The following is a 19,900-nucleotide window of genomic DNA, read 5'->3' on the forward strand; positions in this document are numbered from 1 at the left end:
AGTACATATGACGTTTTGTGAAAAATCTGTACATGATGGAGAAAAATGGATATCATTTTCGGATTCAGTTACAGGAATTACTGTAAACCATTGCATGTCTGTTATCCAAAATTTCCAAATGAGTGACTCCACAAAAGAAAAAAAACTTGTAAGATGAGTATTAACTTTATTGTTCTGTAATGTACGTTTGTGTCATATATGAAACAGAAAGCCAGTTAGCCATATTTGAGTGGCATTATTACTGTAACACTAAATAATTATTACTTTGGCATTTTTTCTGGCATCTAGACCATAATACTAAGAAGAAGGATCTTGCAAACACAATAGAAATATGTAATCAAAACTTTGTTAAAGAACTTCTTGGCACTTGTAACATTCACTTTATAAAAGTAATAAAGGAGAATTTTCCTTCATATTTGTATTTATAAAATACTCAAAAGTTTTTGTGTTCATGTATCTCCTTAGATGCAAGTGTCAGTACCCATTTAGAGGAAAAATGTGTGAAAATGTCAGTCATTGTTATAGCAACCCTTGTCCAGATAATTCAGCCATCTGTAATGATCTAGATGGAGGATATGAATGTAAGTATGGTTTATAAATAGACTGTAATTTTTTTGTGCTCAAGAAAAGTTTACTATTTTTATGTAAGCGAGAGCACAGTTGCCTATAACTCTTTTGGCATGGCCTGATGGTTAGCATTTCAGGGTATGAACCTGTAGCTCCATTATTCACATCCAGTTACAGTAGCAAAAAAAACTGCAGTGTACAGTTTGGAGCCACAGGTGCATTATATGGTTGATAGTAAAATCCCATTATCCAGTTAGAGTAGTCCAAGACTTGCTGTTGACTATCAGTTAATGATTAGGTATGGCTAGTGTAGACAGCCCTCGAGTAGCTGTTGCGAGTATCTGAAATAAAGAAACAAGAAATCAAATACTTAACCAAGTAGCATGAAACATAGTACAAACTTATCAAACAGTTTGGGCTTACAAAATTTCATGTAATTTGATTTAGTATTTCTGTCATTTTCAAAGTTGTGAAATTTCTAAAACGTTGTTGTGAGTCACTGTTTTTAAAAAGAAAAAATCAAAAGTACTTACTTTCATCCTAAAGTTATTTTATATGTCCAGTTAGTTTCAATTTGGTTGATGCACATCAACATATTTATATTGAAGCTTCACTTTTCTGATTGGAGTAGTAATTAATTCTGGCTATATGTTATAAAAAAAAAAACACTGCAAAATTTAGTTAAGATTTAACAGTGATCATTTGCTCTGTCAGGCTAGTTATCATGATTATCACAAACAGTGTTCTTTGTCAAAATCAGTTTATATATAATAAATATTTATATATTTTTAAAAGTTATGAGTTATTTGTATGCATTGTTTCAGTATGATAATCTTAACACCAATATTCAATAATTAAGGATTTAAGTGCATGAAATATTTTTCCTACTATACTTACTAATTTAAATAAGCTTATTTGATATCTTGTCACAAAAGAAAATTTCTCTAGCTTTCAAAAGAGATATCAAAACATTTTCTGGAACAAAAAGAATATCTAAAGAAACTTACAAAATTTTCAGATCCGTGAATTGTTCTTAAGTTTTCTAAATTTCTCATTACATTCCTCTGTGCCTTCCAGTTATTTAATACAAGTAGAATATATGGTAGTTGTTCACTTGTTATTAACCTTGTTGATAGGGCCTATCTATTGTTACAAAGAAGTATTTGTTGATAATAGTGGTGCTGGTTATCTTGGGCCTTTCATGTTTCAGGTGGTAAGTTTATTGTAGGGAATGGATTTTTGTTTAAACAATTAGTGGAAGCTACATCCCTATGAAACTTCATGTTGTGTCGGCTGCTGTTAACATTGTAGAATTTTTTATTTATTTATTTCTTTACAGAACTTTAAACAAAAGTAAAAAAAAAACAAAGAGTTCACCCATGTTTGAACTGACATTGTACTTCACCATATCCCTATTGATTATATATATATTTTTGCAATACTTCTAAAAATTTATTTATTTTTGAATTATCTGCAGTTTCTGCATGATAATTATCATTCCTCCTTCTCTCATGAAAAAATGGACATTGATTCTCTCACAAAACTTTGCATCTTTGTTCTTTCAGTACTTACTCTCTAACTTGGCCAGGTGGTTGGGGTACTCGATTCACAATCTGAGGGTCGCGGGTTCGAATCCCTGTCACACCAAACATGCTCGCCCTCTCCGCCATCGGGGCATTATAATGTGACAGTCAATCCCACTATTTGTTGGTAAAAGAGTAGCCCATGAGTTGGCGGTGGGTGGTGATGACTAGCTGCCTTCCCTCTAGTCTTACACTGCTAAACTAGGGATGGCTAGCACAGATAGTCCTCGTGTAGCTTTATGCAAAATTCAAAACAAACAAACAAACTCTCTAACTTGAATTCTTGTGGAAATAATCCTGATTGTTTTATGGTTGTTTTCAAAAATAGATGTTTATCAGTTTATCTTCTAGTATCATCAGTTTTGAATTTAGTTCCCCAACCTGATTTACTGGATTTTTTTACATTTGGTAGTAGAAGGTCTGTTAGGTTAATTCAGTACCAAACATTTCTTATTTGACATCTTAGATTTCTCTCAACAAGGTAATTTCTCAATAAAAATTGTTACTGTAACTTTAGGCTTTTGACAATTGGACTTATTCTTTTTAGATTCTTTATCATTACTAAAACCAGGCTTTTCTTAACCATTTTCAGCTGAATGGCAGTATTTTTCCAATTCTGCATTTGAATTCATGAAAAGAAATAGCTAATAAATGTTATTGTATCTGAAATCTAGACACTTCAGACATAAAACACATTAATCATTAACTTTTTTAATGTAAGTTTAATATTTGGTTAAATTTATGACTTATAATCAAATATGGTTATGTTACATAAATTTCAGAGCTATGTCGAAACCATTATTTGGCATAGCTGTGAAATTTTGCAACATGACCATAGTGGAAATTAGAGTTAGCTGTTTGGAATTTTTTTCACTTTATCCAAAATATATGTTAATAAAGTTTGTATTAAAACAATATTCTGAATCTGAACAATTCAGGTAGCTTTGTAGGTGATTTGAAGGGAGGAATCATACAGAATGTTTTAAAACTTAATGTTATCATTTGTCTTTATAAATAAACCTTCTTCGGGTTACTGTAAGTACTTATGTAGTGTCTCACAAAGGTGACTTGAAAAAGGCCTTAGTATAAAAGTTGAAATTTTGTCCCCTTTTCATTTAATAGGCAACTTGCATTCCATTGAATTCTCAAACCTAATGTGTTGTTTAAGAATATGGTAGCATAAAAAGTCAAAATATTCCAAATATTTTTGTTTTATTATTATTAATATTTTTTTACATGATCTGTAATTGAACTATTTTAATATTATTCACAGGTATCACAGAAGCAGCTTTCAATGGAAGTTGGGGGATTAAGTATAAGTGGAATATTTCAGAAGAATCGTTAAATAATACAATCAGTTTACGATTTCGTTCCATAAATGATAGTGTTCTGCTACATATTCAGACCGTAAATAATATGTTATTGCTACACCTAGAAAATGGCAAGGTTTATATAACATATAATAGTGATAGATCTGATCCTCTTCCTAACTTCGTAACAGATGGTGAATGGCATGATTTGAATATCACTTTCACCGAGCAGAATACGTCAGTTTCTCTTGACCTCGAAACCCTTACGGTTGAGAAAATTAAAAATATCAGCTTACAGAATATTTTGAATGATGAAGGTAGTGTTTACCTGGGACAGTCTTCTAACAGAAGCTCTTTCTTCAGGGGTTGTATGGGTGAGGTTAGAATTGAAACTGTTTTACTGCCATTTTTCACTCCTGAACAACTGATCAATAACACTAGCCCAAACCAGTTTTTTATGGAGGATGGTACTGATGTAGAAATTGGGTGTGTTCTTTGCTGGGATCAGGACTGTTACAACAATGGCTCATGTAAAGACAGAAATAACACATACCAGTGCAACTGTATGTATGGATATAGTGGAGCCTGGTAAGTTATATGTTCAAAGTTGCTTAGGTTAAGGTAGATAAATGTGGTTTGTCTTGAAAGATTGATAAAATTTTATTCAGCTGTTTTTGAGCTCATTCCAATGCGATTTCATCTAGTCCTGATGAAGCCTCTTTCTAATGTACTGAAACTGCATCTTTTAACCATACTCATACATGTGGCTGAAGCTTTAAAAAAATCTTAAAAGATTAGCATGTTAGTCTGTTGTGGAATAAGATCAGATTTTGTTTAAGCTTGAGCCCTTCTTGAGAAATGAAAACATGGTTCAGTTTCCTTGAAATTTTGTTGGTTGAAACCCTTCAATTTCTGTGCACTATTAACATCTGTCACCCTTGCTTTAATAAATGTCAGATGTGTGGGCTCTTGAATTTAGTGAAAACTGAGCTCTCACTGTTTATAAAATGTGAACTCCAGTTGAGCATGATTTAGAAAAATATAATGACTGAGAACTGTACTTATTATGGCTGTGTAATTTCGATAAGATAATATTATTCTACACTATTAAATACTTATTTTGTTAAATGCTAAGTATATGCGAGCTGTTTTTTTTTTTTACTCAGTTTCATGCTTTCTATCATGCATAATATGTATAGACATTAATGTCTAGTTTTAAAAAAGAAAAAAACTTTACCTTGAAAAAAAAATAGCTGTAATATGTTGAGGAATAAAACTTCAGACTAAGTATTATAATGGCTTTCTGCAGTGTTATAATTTGCCATATTGATATATTTCATAATTATAGTCTAACCCGAACTGTGGAAAGTGAAGTCTTGGCACTTATAATCAGATCAGGAAATTTATAGCTAAAACTAACTTAAGCAGTTATAAAATGTGAACCACAAGGTTGATATGTCAATATCTTCTGAGTTATCCCATGGTGAAATATATTAATAAAGTAAGACATTCTTAAAATATAAGTATTGGTGTGTCCCCAGTAATGTAATAAGTATAAGGTATATCATGAGGATATTAGTTAAATTGTTACTGCAGCTAAAACATGCAGTTTGCTGATGATGTAGAAGTTAAATAAATAAGGACCGACATAAAATTGGTGTGTCTACTTATAACTGGGGAATTGCTGTACTGATTGGGTACTGTTTTTCAGAACTTTTAGAAACCCAAACTCACAATTTTTATACTACACATTCGAAAAGCAAAATGAATTTAAATAATATGTTTTTAATTAATTTTAATTTTTGGGTATGTTAAGCTTATTATATACAGATTAGAAGCTTTGTCTTTTATCAGTTTAAAGTGATGTATAACAGTTAACCTGTTGGTTTAGCCATTATTTTGTGAAATGGAAGATTTTAGTGTTTTCAAATGTTACTGGCCTTCTGTTACTTGTTAAGATGCCAGTAATGGAATATGTATTTTTGCTGTTAAACATGAAATTATTCATACAATATTACAGAAAGTAATGCATATAAAAGGCATTTCATTTTGAAGTAATCAAATCTCTTAAGTTGCTGACACTTCTATTTTAATTTTATTTGTTTATTTTTCAAGAAGAAAAATTAAATGAATCAAGTTAGCCATTATTAACCGTGGGTGCTAATTGTTGGTTTTGAAGAAGAAAAGGTTAACCAAGGGTAAACCATTATTAAATCTAGGTGCTATTTGTTGGTGTTAACAACATTGTCAAAGCTGTAAAACAGTGCATTATAAAAATTGCTTAAAGTTAGTTACCCCATATACAGTTTATACATTTGCATGCCAGATGTTTTTCTCCTGATAATGCTGCATTTTGTTTACTGCTTTTATTCCTACAAGTTTTTGATTTTCATCACCTGTTTTAGTTAGATAAATTATTTGAATTTACTTGACCTAATCTTCAGTTACTTAGAAAAAAATATTTTGAAGAAGTTTAAATTTACCAACAAGTATTTTAGTAGTAGTTTTCAGAAGTAATTTTGATTTCTGCAGTAAACACTTATTACTTTCACATATGTGTATGAATTCTAGTTAACGTGATAAATCTCTATTTGTAGGTGTGAAACGACAGTTGACTTTTGCATGCCAGAACCTTGCCGAAACAATGGATCGTGTACCTCAGAGGAAGGGATTGGGTACAGATGTAATTGTACTGACTATTACAAAGGAGACAATTGTTCAGAGAAGGTTCGTAATTTATATATGTATATTGTAATTGGAAACTTGTATAGCCTTAACAGATATGTGAGATATTATTTAAACTTGTTACTTGCAATAATGTAATCACGACTATGTTATTTATGTCTACAAATAACCTTGGCATTTGAGCTTAGGTAAGTCGTTTCATTGTTGTTTAAATTCAGCGTATTTGCAATGTCTTAACAGATGACGATTTTTATTTTCTGATATTTGCCAATTTAGACGTAACGTAACGTAAGAAATAATTATTTCCACATAACAAGGTCATCAGTTTTGTTGCCTTAAAAGATAGTTTAAATTATCCGAGAAAGGATAGGCCAAATAAAGATAATTGCTGTGGCTGCTAATAAAGAAAAAATAAAAGGAGTTCAAGAAATTTTAAAGAATTTCAGAAATAATATTTTTCACTAATACTTTTGAAAATATAGAACAGCAGTCATTCTGTTTTTTTACCATACAAATGCAAACTTGATACAGTGCTTGCTTCAGTGAAATACTTACAGAAACCATCTGTATTATTGATAATCACATACTATGTGTGAAAAAGAAAAGTTCTTTTGTAGGTTTTATCATGCCTTTGTTACTCTGTGTTTGTGTGTCGACTCTTTAGGAGTAAAAATAATAATAAAGTATTATTTCTATATAAAACTTTTGCCTGTATCACGATAATTTATATTACTGCTGTGAGGCTTATATGAAGTGTACAATATTTTCTAGTTTTCATTGATCTAGAAACTATGTATAAGTTATTTTATAAGTAGTCTGCAAATTCTTCCAGGAACCTTAGTATAGAATTAAAGCTAATAAAGAGACAGGTTTTAACACAAGTCTAAGCTTTTTTCTGATTTGTGTGTATCTTCTTAGAGAACTTGTAGAGACTTTCCATGTAATAACGAAGGTAACTGCAGTGACATTGAGAATGGTTATGAAACGGTAAGTTATGTTGATAATATATTTATTTAACATAATAACAAGTGTATAACATTTTCACAGGGGTTTTGTCATATTAGGTACAAGTTTTCTTTATTACCCATTCAAGCTTCCTTCAAAGTTTGTTAAATTACAGTGATAAATATTGTGATTTCTTATAGTTGCATTAATGTTTGATTAATTTCTCCCATACTGGTAATCAGTGGTGTTAATTGAAAGTAAGTACATAACAGTAAGTACATATATATTTGTTGTAAGGTGCTGTTATCGTTAAAGTAATTTCAAGTTTTTTCTTTCTTTCAAGTTTGTGTGTCATTGCATGGAGGGTTTCACGGGAAATACTTGCTCGTCTAAAATCAATTACTGCGAGAACAACCCATGCATTTATGGAGAGTGTAAACTAGATGAGGAGTTAAATTATAGATGTAACTGTAGTGATTTTTACAAAGGAAGAAACTGCAGTGTTAGAAAAGTGTGCTTGGTGGATAAACCATGTGACAATGGAGGTAGTTGTACAGAGTTAAATCCTGAGACAAAGAACTACACTTGTACTTGTACAGAAGGTTAGTAACAAATTTTGGTTTGGCTTAAAATTCTGTATTAAGTAACTCTAGTGTGCTTGTATTGGTATCAAGTGATAGTTAAATTTGGAATTAAGAGATTTTGTCTGCAGGTGTACTTGTACCATGAGTTAACACTAACTCAGGGTTTGGAATTAGTTAGTAGAGGCTATCCCTGTAGTAAATGATACCCCAGCAGCTAGGGTTAAGGCATTCAAACTGTATATTACACAGAGGCTTATTAGAAAATTTAGTAGTAATTGAAAAGACATTGTGTCTTAACAAATCAAAATTAAAAACAATATTGAAAAAACAAAGGTTGATTTTATTCAAGTAGATTTTGTTTTATTGAAGTTGTTACTATGAAATGTTTGATACTAACCCACTAGGTATATGAATTGGAAGACTAGTCATTAATTGAAAATTCAGTGAATATTAATCATGATATTACCGACTATGTATATTAGAAGACCTTAAAATTGTACACTATAACAATTAGGTTGAAATATCACTTCAGTTCACTTCCTGTCAATAATGTTTTGAACTACAATCCTCATAAGATTTGTGCAATTTGAAAAGAAGTTTAGACAAAATTACACTAACTCAAAAATAAAAATGATTATTATTATTTGTATGTAATAGCTACTTTTGGATTTTTTTTTTTTTTATTTTGATAATACTTGTAATTTTTTCTTTGCAGAGTACTTAGGACCTAACTGTAGAATTATCAACCCCTGCTATAAAGATAGAGACATTTGTAAGAATGGTGGAACATGTGTGCCTAACTTTGACTCTCTAATGATTAATCATTCTAAGATTTCTTGCAACTGCTCTGGTGGCTTTGAAGGTGCTTTCTGTGAGATAGAGGTTAGTAGTTTAACTTTGAGGACCAATTTTTATCTTGCTCATCTGTCTTAATGCATTTGTTATTTGGATGTTTTGGTATTTTTATGTCTTGAAGGGTGTTGCGAGGGAAAAACAAAGGTAATCATTTGTCTGTTTACTTTTTTCATCTAGTTTTATGCTCTCTTTGTATCCTACAGACTGCAAGATGCATTTCAGCAAAATTGTATAGACAATTAATTTGAAAATATTAAATTTTAATAGGTATAAAATTGTGTGGTGACAACAGATTTTCTGTTGTTATTGCTGGAAAACATTATCTTACGGTATCACAAACAAAATACTTTTAGAAACACCGGGATGTTATAATTGGTTTAGAAAAAAAATAATTAAAAGCAGCAAAAGTTTCTAAATATTTTTTGTTGTGCTAATTGCATCTGTTTCTCCTCCCTCGGAGCTGTTGGAACATTAAAGGTAAAATATACTGTATTACTGACAAACATTCTAAATAAACGAAACATAATAAGATTTTCCTGTTTTATCCTGCCTTTTGTAAAGTGAGTTAAATGAAATTAAAGAAAAAAATAGTATCTAAATTTGGGTGCAGTGAACTTTCTCAGTGAACCAAAACTAGGTTATATTGTTTTTCCATTTTATGTTAGTTTAAATCAGTGTGTGTGTTTTTTCTGACCTTTTAACCTATCAGTTACTTTATTACTTGTTTTTTAACAATTGTACTTTTGGTACTTTTCATAGCTGATGATAATTTTTGGAGATTTCACTCTCGTATGAATTACATAATTTTCATTTTAACACTTTTATTTAAACTTGTGCAAAATAATAATTATCTTCCCTTAGCCCAGAACCTAGTTAAAGCAGTAAAACAATTTAAACTAGCTCTTGTTTTTGTACTGTTCAATAAGTTTTATTCATTGTACACTATTGTGATTTTTAGTTTTTTTCAGTTCCTGTTAAGTAAAGTAGCATAACGTAAAAAACATATCTTTTTTTATATTAAAATAAACTGTGTAATCTTGTTAAAAATTTTATACAGATGTTTCAAAAAAAGTCCCCACCAACCTAATCTTATACCTGATGAAATATATCGTAAGATTCAATTAGTACCAAATTTACAGTAGAAGTTTTTGTAAAATACTTTAACAAAATAAACAAGCTGGATAAGTAATAATTTTTTCTTTTACATGACTTAAAACAAAGTTAAATCATAATTGGATTATTTGATTTCATGCACTTGTGCAATTTGTTGAAAATAAAATTGTAATAAATCATTACAAGCAATATGTTAGAAAGGCTACTGATGCAGTAACTGAAAGTTTAGAAATTTAAAATTCTTATAAAGAAGAAAAGATATATTATAGCAAGTAGATTGTGAGAGAGAAAATAATCCCTGCTTTTAGATGATACATTTAAGTTTCTTAGCTTCAGAATTATGAAACAAAAACAAAGTGAAATTGTTTTTTTTTTCTACACGACAAACTTCAAAAATTCATTGTTTGTAAACTAATTGAGCTAGAAGCAAAAAACTTGGGGAAGGCCACAGGTTTGAAGTAGCTGTCTTGTTCATTCAGTTCATATAGAGAAAAAATAATTTACTAACTGTTATTGAGATTTAGTTTTTTCATCCAGAAACTGCAAGCTTTTTTGTAAAGTATAATTTTGTTGTTAAATTAACCAGTTAAAACACAATCTTACTTTTATTTTTCTACCATTAAATATCCCTGTCAGACATGATAGAAAAAGTTGGCAGGCTGTGTTACAAGTTAAGATATATCCTGCTGTAAATATTTAAAAACAAACAATGACTTAAATTTTAATCAAAGAAAACCTTTTTTTTTTTTGGTTTGCTGTTTATGCACTACGTTTTTGTATTTACAACTTCTTATACTTAAGGTCAGTCGAGTTTTATTCCATGTGTGGCTCATTTTTTAGCTGTTACTTAACACAGAAATACATACACTTTAATTAACTACTATACAGTTCCTAATTTGTGGCTTTGTAATAATTATTTGTCCATCATCATGGCACACATATTTATATATGTTGTGTAATTTTTAGGGTAAAAGGTATGATACAACACTATGTTGAAATTGGTTGTAGTTTCAGATACAGCTTTCATTATTCTCTGTTTACAGTTAGTAACAGAATCAGCAACAAAAATTTATCAGCAATCACTAACGATATTTATGTTTCTTAAAATTTTGCGAGGTTCCCAAAGTTTGTGTAGTTTTTTCACCTGCCTAATTAGTATTTAAAATTATCAGATTAGCCTTATACTTAATATATTGTTTTGTCTTTATTTCATTGCGTATTTTATATTCATTAATTATCATCATGCTACATTTTACATCAGGGAAGCTAGGATTTAATGAAATTTTGTGTTGTTGTAAATTTTTACATTTGACACTTGAAAATTTGTTTACAGAAAATTTAAATTTTAAATTAAAATAACAAACGTTTTTAATTTTTTTGTACACAATTTGTTTAACCAGATATTCAACTGTATATTTTTGTACAGAGAAAGAGTGGTCCCAACAATTTGGTTTTGGTAATTGTCATAACTGTGGTGGCTATTGTGGTTCTGTCTTTGCTAATTGCTGTAACAGCCTTCTTGAGGATGGCACGGAAGAAGCGAGCCACCAGAGGAACTTACAGCCCCAGCCGACAAGAAATGTGTGGCTCTCGTGTTGAGATGAATCAAGTAATGAAACCACCACCAGAAGAACGTTTGATCTGATTAACTGATGTTACTGTACATTGTCTTCCAAGGGTTAATGTTCCACCGAGGTTGACAACAATAATATCAAAATGTGGCTTGCAATAACGTTTGTAAAATTTTTATTTTCACAGTCCTAAAGTTGGTAATGTAGTAATCAGTGTCACTTTGTGACCTATGATAAAAATGAAAAAGACCTGTTTTTGTTCAGATGAAACTAACTTTGGTTCTTTGCTATACATGTTGAGAGAGATGTTTTAATGATCCTTTAGTTAGTTAATGGCAGTTGTGCTCAATGATCCATAGATTTTTCTGGTAAATATATATATATACATAAAACACAGTAAAGTTCCATACAAAGTCAAACAACCAACACAGGGGACCAGTTTTTGAACTTGTGGTGTAACAGAAGGTTTTTAGGTTGTGCTTCGTAGTACAGACCAAAGTCTTAAAATGCAAGAGGGTGTATGTGGTTTATTATTTTGCAATAAATCTTATAACAGATATTGGATATTTATGAATTAAACATTAGATATTTATATGTAAGTGTATTTAGATATCATGTTATACCAAAAGGAAATTATGTTTTATTGATTTTTTTCCTCAATACATTCCACTGTACAGTTTCATTTTCATAAAATATAATTCTTCATTATAGTGTTCTGCAAACTAAGAATGGAAATGCTTTAACTTGTTTCTCAAGGTTTCTTGTTACAATTATAATCAAATTTAGAAGTATTTGTTGCATTTGTGTCAACTGTTGAGTGTTCTCTTGTTACTAATGCTTAAAACATTAAACTACTGTTAGTGAGTTACTTAATTGTAACAGAAAAAAATCATTTGTGAAATGTGTACATGTTTAATTTTTTTGTTGAATCTGATCAACAATAACAAGCATTCCAGACAAGCCAGGGATAAAATATTCCCATGTACATTATAAGTGTGGCTCATATTTACAATGAGTTATTTCTTTAATAACATAAATTTGGATATGGACCAAATTCATTACACTTTTGCTTCTTACCTCTATATTTATACAAGTGTTTTTATCCATTAAAAGTCTTAAATATTTTGATTTTATATATTCTCTAAATTGGATAACTATTAATGCATTATTTAGTTGACAATCTTGTATTCTGATAATCATAAACGTTTATGGGAAAAAGAAGTAAAAAGTGCAAGAATTAAAGAATAAGGAAGTACTCTTAAGAGATTGATCTACTTGTAGTTAGGAAGTCAGTTTTAACCACTTGTATGCCTCTATGCACTGTGCCTTAGTAATAAAAAAAGGAAAAATGTAGAGCTTAACAAAAATATTTTTTGGATTATCTGTATACCATATAAAAGTAAACAGAGATATTATTGTGTTTTTACTGCTTTGATTGTTTTTGTTTTACACTTTCTTAAAACAAGGCAAGTCTACAAAATCAGGAAAATCCTCTTTCTTTAAAGATCATGAAATAATGGTTCACAGCATTTCTTAAAGTTCACAAATGACTGATATTTGATTTGACCTAACTTAATAATAGACTGGACTGTAATCTGCTGAGTAGGTTTACATAAAAGTTGAAATTCTCAAGAAGGTCAAGTAAACTAAAATTATCATATGGAATGCCTTGATGAAATGCTGTTTAACTCTTGTTGAAATAGGGTTACAAAAATGTAGAAATACCAAAGTAATATATATTTTTTTCTATCTTTCAGTGATACAGAATCATGATTGTTTTGCCAAATCAAAATCCTTCAGATGTTATTTACTTTAAAATCACAATCATTGCTTTTAGCTGTAACTAGGAATTTAAAACTAAAAGATGTTTTAGAATGTAGATAATGTAAATCTCTTGTTTGTGGATCAATATTTTGGTTGTAAGGTTGTGGGAGCAAAACTCTGTAACTATTACAAAGGATGCCCTTCAATACAATCCCTCCATATCTGCTGATTAAGTAGGTTTTTATGTAAAAATGAAAAGTATTTTTTACGAGGGTCATTATGATGTGAGTATAGGGAATGTTAGGCCTAATCGTAGCTAAAAGTTGGCCTGCCAAACTGTAAGGTGAAATGTTTGTATTTTTATTTCAAATCATTGACTGAACTTTCTTCAAATAGAACAAAAGTTCAATTTACTGCCAAACTGCTGTGAAATCTGGAAAACATTGTCAAGTATAAACAAAATGAAAAATAATTTTAATATAAATTATGTTTACACTATGTTAATCTTGCGTCCATTTTTTTTTTCGAGCTAGCTTTAGACCCTTTTTGAAAGCTACATCCAATAAAAAATTTAATTTGAGATACGTGATGTAAACCCATTTTTACATTAAAATACTTGACCACCCATATTAAATAAAGATGGTTCTTTCAAATGTATATTTTATTTCTATTTTGACTTCATTAAGAAATAATTTACAATGTTGGAATAATGACTTTAGGTTTACATATTTGGGTTCAGTCACTCCTTGCTCTAGCACTACACTTTTGTTTTTAAAATGTTAAAGAGTAAGTATTAGAACATATTTTTTGGCAATAACTGTAAGAAGCCCTTGCAATACCTTTAGCTTGTTTAGTAACAGTAAGTTCTATGAAAAGTAAATCATCAATAGATTTAAGAATGAAATTAGCTTTTTCAGTAAATTTAACTTCTATCACAAGAAGAATTTTAAGTAGTAATAATCTTATTTAATCTTTAATTTTTCTGGAACAAACAAAAACAACAAGTTTTAATAGAACTTTTGTTGATAATTTGCCTTACTCCACCTTTTTGGAATACAAAATTTTTTATATAGTTTTAAACTGGTAGACCATTTGGCCCACCATTATGGTTTCAAAGAGAGCACTTTTTTTGACAAAATACTTATGTAAAGAAATAGGTTTATTTTGTGTTTTTTACTGATCAGTGATAATCTGGCAGGGTAATCCAATTAGCCTTAATAAGCTGGGGCATCCTGACCCCATTTTGGTGCATAGATAATAGTCACTGAATGCAATATACATGTTGTTCTTTCACTGTACTGGTCCACCAAATATTTCTGTTTGAAAAAGAAGCTTGGGTTAATATTACCTTATGATCTTTACATTTGTATAACCAATTAACAAAAAAAAGCATGCAGGTACATTCAAATCTGGAAACCAAATTGTGTGTGGACTAGTTTGGGAAAATGTTTTAACATAATAGATATAAAAAGCTAGAAAGTGTATTGTATGCTATGTAATTTTTTAAACAGGATTGTTTTATTATTATTCTTTAATCACAATGGTCACGACAATATGTTAATCTGAAGTTTTTTAAAAGAAAAAAATATTAAACTGAATCCTACTGTACAAGTGTATGTATTCTCTGATGAGTTTAAGTTCTAAATGACAGTAATCAGAAATGACTGTCACTGTTAAATTATTTCACAAGAATCATGAATTTCATATTTATTTTTTTTATATTGCATCTGGGCATGTTAAGTAGGTTGCTAAGAATTGTGTTGTTCCTATACAAAATTACAATACAACTGATGTGTTACCAAATTTTGTGAAGATAGGGGTAAATGTAGGATTCTAATAGGTTTTTTTCATTTGTTGTAAGTACTGGAGCAAAATTCCAAACAACAGTTTTGACAGCTACACCAATTGCCCAAACTTGGTTCATACTGTATAACTATGGATTTCAAGTTTCTCTAAATACATGGTATTTTATAATGACAACTTGTATCGTAAGATTTTTTTTTTTATCCGGTGTTGGATAGATAAAACTTAGGAAGTTTCTATGTAATAATTTAATTGTAGTTGTGTTGAGTATTTTTTGGAATGAATGTTTCCAAAAATAAGAATTTTTGGTTAACGTAATAGAAGTAACAAACTAGGTTATCATTTCTGTTTTATTTTTGTATCATGAAATTTGAATGCAAGTATTTTATGGGCAGCCTGTGAAGCAGGACTTTAAGTACAGGTAGCTCCACTGTGATTCTTTAATATACTTAAAAGTATCTCTTTTTGATGTTGACTCACAGAAGATTAAATCTTGCACCATCTAGCCAAGTTCACCTCATTGAGAATATGGATACTCTGACAGACTGTATGGAAGCTGGTAGACTATGAAGTATCTAAACCTCATGCTGTTGTGTTTTTTTTCTCCCTTCATATGTGCATCCTCCTACTTTATATAAGTAATATCTTGAAGTTAATGTAAATGCTTTTAAACCCGAAAGCTTCCAAACATTCATTCCTTGATTTGATATAGGTAGCTCTTTCCGTCCATTGTTCATTATATCTTTTGTATTCTAATTCGTATAGAGAAATAAATGATATTTTCACAGAGCTAATTTAAATGTTTCGATGAAGTTTATTTCACTAAAGCTTTTTAAAATTCACACAATTATATACATTTAAAGTTTTATTAGCATGATAACCATGTCTAGCAAAGGATCAGTCTACAAGCAATACTTGAACATAACAGGCTCCGACATTTCACTTAAGAAATATTAAGTCAGCCATACTTCCCATGGCAGTAGGAAAACTAGACTTTTTTTGGCACAATTACATAAAATGTGAAGCCTGTTGTAATGAACAATGCTTGAAACTTCATATTTTTCTATGTTGGCTAACTTTCAGTAATTATTTTCCACTAGTTACAAACCAAGCTTAGAAAGCTGATGATAAACACCTCGTTCACAGACTGAGTGGCAGTTGAAAAGTAACACAAAATGTTTCTCCTTAACGTGGCCACCTGATGAGTAAAAATGCTTAATTTTGAACAAGGATTCACAACTTAACTACAGAAACATAGTAAAATGATATATGTATAAAATAAGCATGCTGAACTGACTTCGTTATAGTTGTGGTTTCTGCTTGTAAAAGAACAAAGCACTCTTTTTATATGGAGGCTTTGTTCACCAAGATCTTAATGGATCTCATTAAAATGGTATGTTCTTTTACAAGTCTGCAGCTATCTTCTGGTGAATTCTTAACTGAACGATGTTAGTAGGTACAGGAAAGGGATTATATGCATGTTACAGTAGTTAAACATTCACTGTCCTCCGTTACTTTCAAAGGAAAGTTGATTTTGTTTGCTAGCCAAAGAAACTTTACATGTGTTTAAGTATAAACATTATGTCTTCTCATTCTGGAAATAATTACTGAGCACCCATTCCAACACTTTAGACATAATGTTTGTGCATAGTTACGTAGTTTTATCAACTTACATCCTTATCCCAAAGTAGTTGAAAACAAAGGTTGAGCAGGTCATTTATAATTAATTGAAAACATTGTGGATTCTCATTATTAATATAACAACTCCTCTTTGCTAAGATACTGAAGTATTTAGGAAGATGTTTACAGAGAAGAAAAAATTCATACCCCATTTGGAAGTAGGCCATATTCAGGTATTGTTTATACCCATCCTTTGTAAGATTTAATAAATTAAGTAGAATAAAACATTTATAATTCAATATTGACTTGGGAGTTCTTAACTACAAAAATAAAATATGATTTAAACTTTTTAGGAAATCTTAATAAGTTTTTGTCCTCTTTCAAAATGCTGCACAATATATATAAATGTACTTTTACATTTTTAAATTAAATTCTTGGCATAACGGATACTTAAATGTAAGAGAAACATGAAAAATGCAGTAATGAAAAGCAAAAATAAATGTATAAAATATAACCAATTATTACATCTTCTGTACATGTAAAATGCAAGTTTATATGTTCCCGAAATAACTTGATATATCCAACTATTACACCTAAAACAAGAAATTTTACGAAAATGATTTTGCACATTGGTTGTTCACTATAACACTTGTGGAGAATTTTAAATCATAATTCTAAGGCAATAAACTAAACATAAAAACACTGCATGAAATGGGTTACCACCATTTTTTTTTATAAACTCTGCAACAAATTCTTGTCAAATACCCAAAAGTTATCCAGGCATTAAACTGTGTTGAAAATATACAGTTACCCAGTTATCTAAATATACAAATCACTTTCTACAAGTTTACTTCAAGGGAAGTTTAGAAAGATGACATCAATATATGATGTACACCTTACCAGTCAACCCAAATAACTATTTACTTTTATATAACTCCTCTGGTCTGACAAAAGTTAGATGTATAAAACCTTAGATCTGACACAGAATGTGTATATACAAACTTTGCGTCTGAAACAGGTTATTTATGCAAACCCTAGCATCACATACAGGTTATGTATACAGAACTTTGGGCCTGACACAGGTTATATGTATAAAAATTTGGGTCTGACACAGGTTATTTATATAAAACCTTGGGTCTGACACGGGTTATGTATACAAACCTTAGGACTGACACGGGTTATGCATACAAACCTTAGGACTGACACGGGTTATGCATACAAACCTTAGGACTGACACGGGTATGCATACAAACCTTAAGACTGACATGGGTAATGTAAGCAAACCTTAAGACTGACATGGGTAATGTATGCAAACCTTAGGACTGACACAGGTTATGTATATAAAATCTTGGGTCTAACACAGGTTATGTATATAAAAAGGCTCAAATTTTACTTATCTACAGCAGCAGGACCTACAACATATGTACAAATATTTACGAAACAACTTCACTTGAAGCTAACTTATGGCCTCCATAAACTATAACAACATAAAAATTTACAAATAAAGTGTAATTTAACTCTGATAAATGGATATGCCACAAAGGAAATATAAGAAGCACATACATAAACATTATACTAAATGTTATATACAAATATAGCTATAAGTATTGTTACCTACATGTACTATTAGCTAAACTTGAAGATCAGGAGAGCCAGAAAACTTGTACATGAGCATATAAAATAATGTACCACATGCAGACTAGACGTGTTGTTCATTCTTCATGCTATTCTGAAAGTTCTTGTACATAAGCCAGGGGGAAGTAGCCGACCTGTAACATGCCCGAGAGATAACATTAATATATATGTATATACACGTGTAAAAAGTTTGGTTTCTAAGGTTTGTTTAGGTCATTCACAAAATTAATGATCATTAATATAAGAACAATGAATAGAAAATCTGGTCAACAACCCTTTTTCGTGTTCACCACAATGTTTTTGACAGTCTTCTAATATTGTCTTTGGTCATCTACTAACAGTGTATATGTAACATTTTAAATAATTCTTATTTGGAGCTCTCCCTGGTGTCAGTGTAAGGAATATTCATCTACTGTAATTATTTCAGTTGTTTTCAAGTAGCGCCATCTTCTAGGAAAATTTCTAGCACTGAATAAATTAATACTTACATATATAACTGGTGATTAACCACAACCATGTAAATACAAAACTACCAATACCAATTAATTATCATGAAACATGTGGAAAAAGATTTCAATCTATAGGTAGTTGGTTAATGTGGATTTCTTATGGGTTTGTTCTATTTTGGATAATAATGCAAAGCTACACAAGGGCTATCTGCATTAGCTTCTCCCAATTTTTAACTGATAGACAAGAGGGAATGTAGCTATTTAAAGAGCATATAACACTAAATCATAGGTCACTAATTGTATAATGGTGTTTGAACATAACCCTTATAATGCACTCATGGGTCTCAAGATGCAGAGTGCAATTTCTATCTTGCAACAATGTTGTATGAACCATGGACTGTTTGATACCCAGTCTGGTACACTAGCCATGCCAGGTCTTGATTGCTTATGGAAAGCAATTACATTGAGTGAAATACCCTTTAGGCATGCCGAGTAAGAAAATTTAAATGTGTATGTAATGTTTTTGTGTCATAGTTCTGGATGAGATTTAATGTTTTGATTAACCACTCAGAGATGCAAATTTCATACTCCCCCTGAGGGAAAATTGCACCAATGAATTAAACAAAGCTATAGAAAATAAAACTAGTCCTTCTTTCACACACTTATTAAAAACAAATACTTCAGAGTTGAAAGTTATTCCATGAAAACAATTTATTTACTTAACTTTATTCATATGAATTAAAAAACAACAATAATGTTCTTATTTTTAGTTAATTTCAGTGCTCCAGTATTTTATTTAGCATAATGTGGCATGTTTAGCCCTCTAGGAGGAAAGTCAAAATATTTTTGAACAAAATAGCACTAATTTGAACCTTGTAGTTTTATCATTGTTATCATTATTTATCATTGTTATTTGAACCTTGAAGTTTTATCATTGTTATCCAATCACTGATTTTCAACTCAGTTATCATGGTGTGATGTAACTGCATATGCCTCAGCTTTGAGAAGCCATAGAGTAGTAATCTAAACACATAATGAAAGGTTGTTTTTTTTTCTTCAACTGTGTAAGACATATCTTCAAATTTAGTGGAGACTTTATTAAGTTGGTGATAGGTTGCTAGATGTAAAGTTGTTTATAAACAACTTCAACCACAAGTACAGTCTTGATTTTTTAATATTTCCTTTGAGTACAATAGGAAAAGAAATATTTTTTGTAAAATAAGAAGAAGTAGGCTTAATTAAATCATTTTGCACTTGACCCTGTCAGGTTTCATTTTACTGACAAGACCTTGTTTGCATTAGGCCTTATCAGCCTAAGTACTGCTTGAATGAATAAAGAAAATCATCAAAGAGAAATGTAAAAAATATATTAATAAATGAAAATAAAATGGGTTTAAAATTTATAACATACATTAC

The 19,900-nt window shown here is 30.3% G+C and overlaps 2 protein-coding genes across 2 annotated transcripts in view; one reads left to right on the top strand and one right to left on the bottom strand.

Annotated features, from left to right (window-relative positions):
- The window catches only part of LOC106473935 (protein crumbs-like), a 72,865-nt gene extending 57,291 nt beyond the window's left edge, over positions 1–15,574 (top strand). Inside the window, exons 11-17 of the mRNA XM_013934628.2 lie at positions 466–581; positions 3,424–4,048; positions 6,058–6,187; positions 7,064–7,132; positions 7,434–7,692; positions 8,390–8,556; positions 11,069–15,574. Coding sequence (XP_013790082.2) covers positions 466–581; positions 3,424–4,048; positions 6,058–6,187; positions 7,064–7,132; positions 7,434–7,692; positions 8,390–8,556; positions 11,069–11,287 — 1,585 coding nt within the window. The 3' untranslated portion in view covers positions 11,288–15,574. The remainder of the gene's footprint in view (positions 1–465; positions 582–3,423; positions 4,049–6,057; positions 6,188–7,063; positions 7,133–7,433; positions 7,693–8,389; positions 8,557–11,068) is intronic.
- A 13-nt stretch (positions 15,575–15,587) lies between these two features.
- LOC106473946 (guanine nucleotide exchange factor VAV2-like) overlaps positions 15,588–19,900 on the bottom strand; it is a 106,517-nt gene continuing 102,204 nt past the window's right edge. Inside the window, exon 23 of the mRNA XM_022379379.1 lies at positions 15,588–18,169. Coding sequence (XP_022235087.1) covers positions 18,125–18,169 — 45 coding nt within the window. The 3' untranslated portion in view covers positions 15,588–18,124. The remainder of the gene's footprint in view (positions 18,170–19,900) is intronic.

Source organism: Limulus polyphemus, unplaced genomic scaffold (assembly GCF_000517525.1).
Source record: "Limulus polyphemus unplaced genomic scaffold, Limulus_polyphemus-2.1.2 Scaffold135, whole genome shotgun sequence".
Taxonomy (NCBI): Eukaryota; Metazoa; Arthropoda; class Merostomata; order Xiphosura; family Limulidae; genus Limulus; species Limulus polyphemus.